General features: G+C 50.6%; 1 protein-coding gene across 1 annotated transcript; it reads left to right on the top strand.

Moving 5' to 3' along the window:
- The first annotated feature begins 405 nt into the window (after nucleotides 1-405).
- Nucleotides 406-1,011, top strand: LOC143036098 (uncharacterized). The gene has a single exon (XM_076203354.1). It carries the CDS (start codon nucleotides 406-408, stop codon nucleotides 1,009-1,011), a length of 606 nt encoding a protein of 201 aa, XP_076059469.1.
- The last annotated feature ends 409 nt before the right edge of the window (nucleotides 1,012-1,420 follow it).

Genomic DNA, 1,420 nt, shown 5'->3' with positions numbered 1-1,420 from the left:
AAAGCCATCGCCAGAGAGCAATGGAAGGATCCTGAGACAATCTCCTACAGGACATGCATCGTATCCCTTAAGTGACAGGACGTTCCCATCCACGACAAGTACACCATCCTCTGCGACATCAGCACCGGCCGCCCGAGACTCATCATCCCAGCTGCCTTCAGATGTCAGGTGTTCAACTTAATACACGGACTGTCACACTCTTCAGAACGCGTCTCTGGGAAGCTCCTGGAGAAGATATTTATCTGGCACAGCATTTCCAAGGATGCAAAGGATTCTGCATCGTCTACCAACAAAACATTATTCATTGTCACACTGAATCAGGCATTGGGCCATTCCATTAGGCCTGACCACGCTTCGCACATATTCATGTCGACGTCGGAAGGCCACCGCTACCTCCTTGCCGCCATGGATAGATCAACCCGTTTGTTGGAGGCCATCCCTATGAAAGACGCTACCGCCTCGTCCTGCATCACAACCTTCTTCAGTGAGTGGATCGCTAGATTCGGCCTGCAAGAGCATATCACTTCAGACCGAGGAACTTGCTTCACGTCGTGGCTGTGGCAGTCCCCCGCTGAACTCCTGGGTACTACAGCCCACCGCACCACCTCCTACAACCCTGCAGCCAACGGCATGGTCGAGCAAACCCGCCGCTTACTCAAAGTATCTTTTATGGCACGTTGCAATAATGACTCCTGGCTGCCCCAACTACTATGGATACTCTTTAGCCTCCGGACAGCCATCAAGTACGACCTCAACGTGTCTACAGCAAAGATGGTCCTCGGCCAGCCTCTCGTCGTGCCCACAGAATTCTTTCATCCACAGGAATCTCCCGAGAGCCTAAAGCAGCTGCGACGAACTGTCGGTAAATTTACTCCATGCGTGCCGACACATCACCGGGAGATTAAGGAATACCTCCCAAAGCATTTCCAAACCTTAACGCACGTTTTCCTGAGAACCGACGCTCACACACCATCGCTCACCCGTCCCTACGCTGGCCCATCTTATCCTTGAGCTGAAGGACAAAACCTTCCGCATCTCTATCTCTGATTGACCAGAATGAGTCTCAATCAGCCTCCTAAGACCAGCATACTTCGGCACTCCACCCACTGAAGTCAAGGCAACTTTAAGAAGGGAGTATTGTACAGACCATGGGGATACGATTTGACCGCATGGGGACGGAGGGAACGCGATGCCACCCGAGCACACGTGGCTTTAACAATCGTGACACACCTTAAACTAATTGAATATAATTATCCCTAATTACGCACCACGAATGTTACCCACGCGGTATATACATCGGCTTCTGGCCGCATTTAAAATCAGTTCAGTTATACCTTATAAATAAAGGAGACGAACTCGCTAACCCTCTTTTCTTCTCACAGTAGAATGATCACCACAGGATCATCCACGTGCCATTGAA

Source organism: Oratosquilla oratoria, chromosome 20 (genome assembly GCF_046742065.1).
Source record: "Oratosquilla oratoria isolate Oo_2021 chromosome 20, ASM4674206v1, whole genome shotgun sequence".
In the NCBI taxonomy this organism is placed as follows: Eukaryota; Metazoa; Arthropoda; class Malacostraca; order Stomatopoda; family Squillidae; genus Oratosquilla; species Oratosquilla oratoria.
Note: the sequence above shows the minus strand (reverse complement) of the source record. Positions and strands in the feature narration are given on the sequence as shown.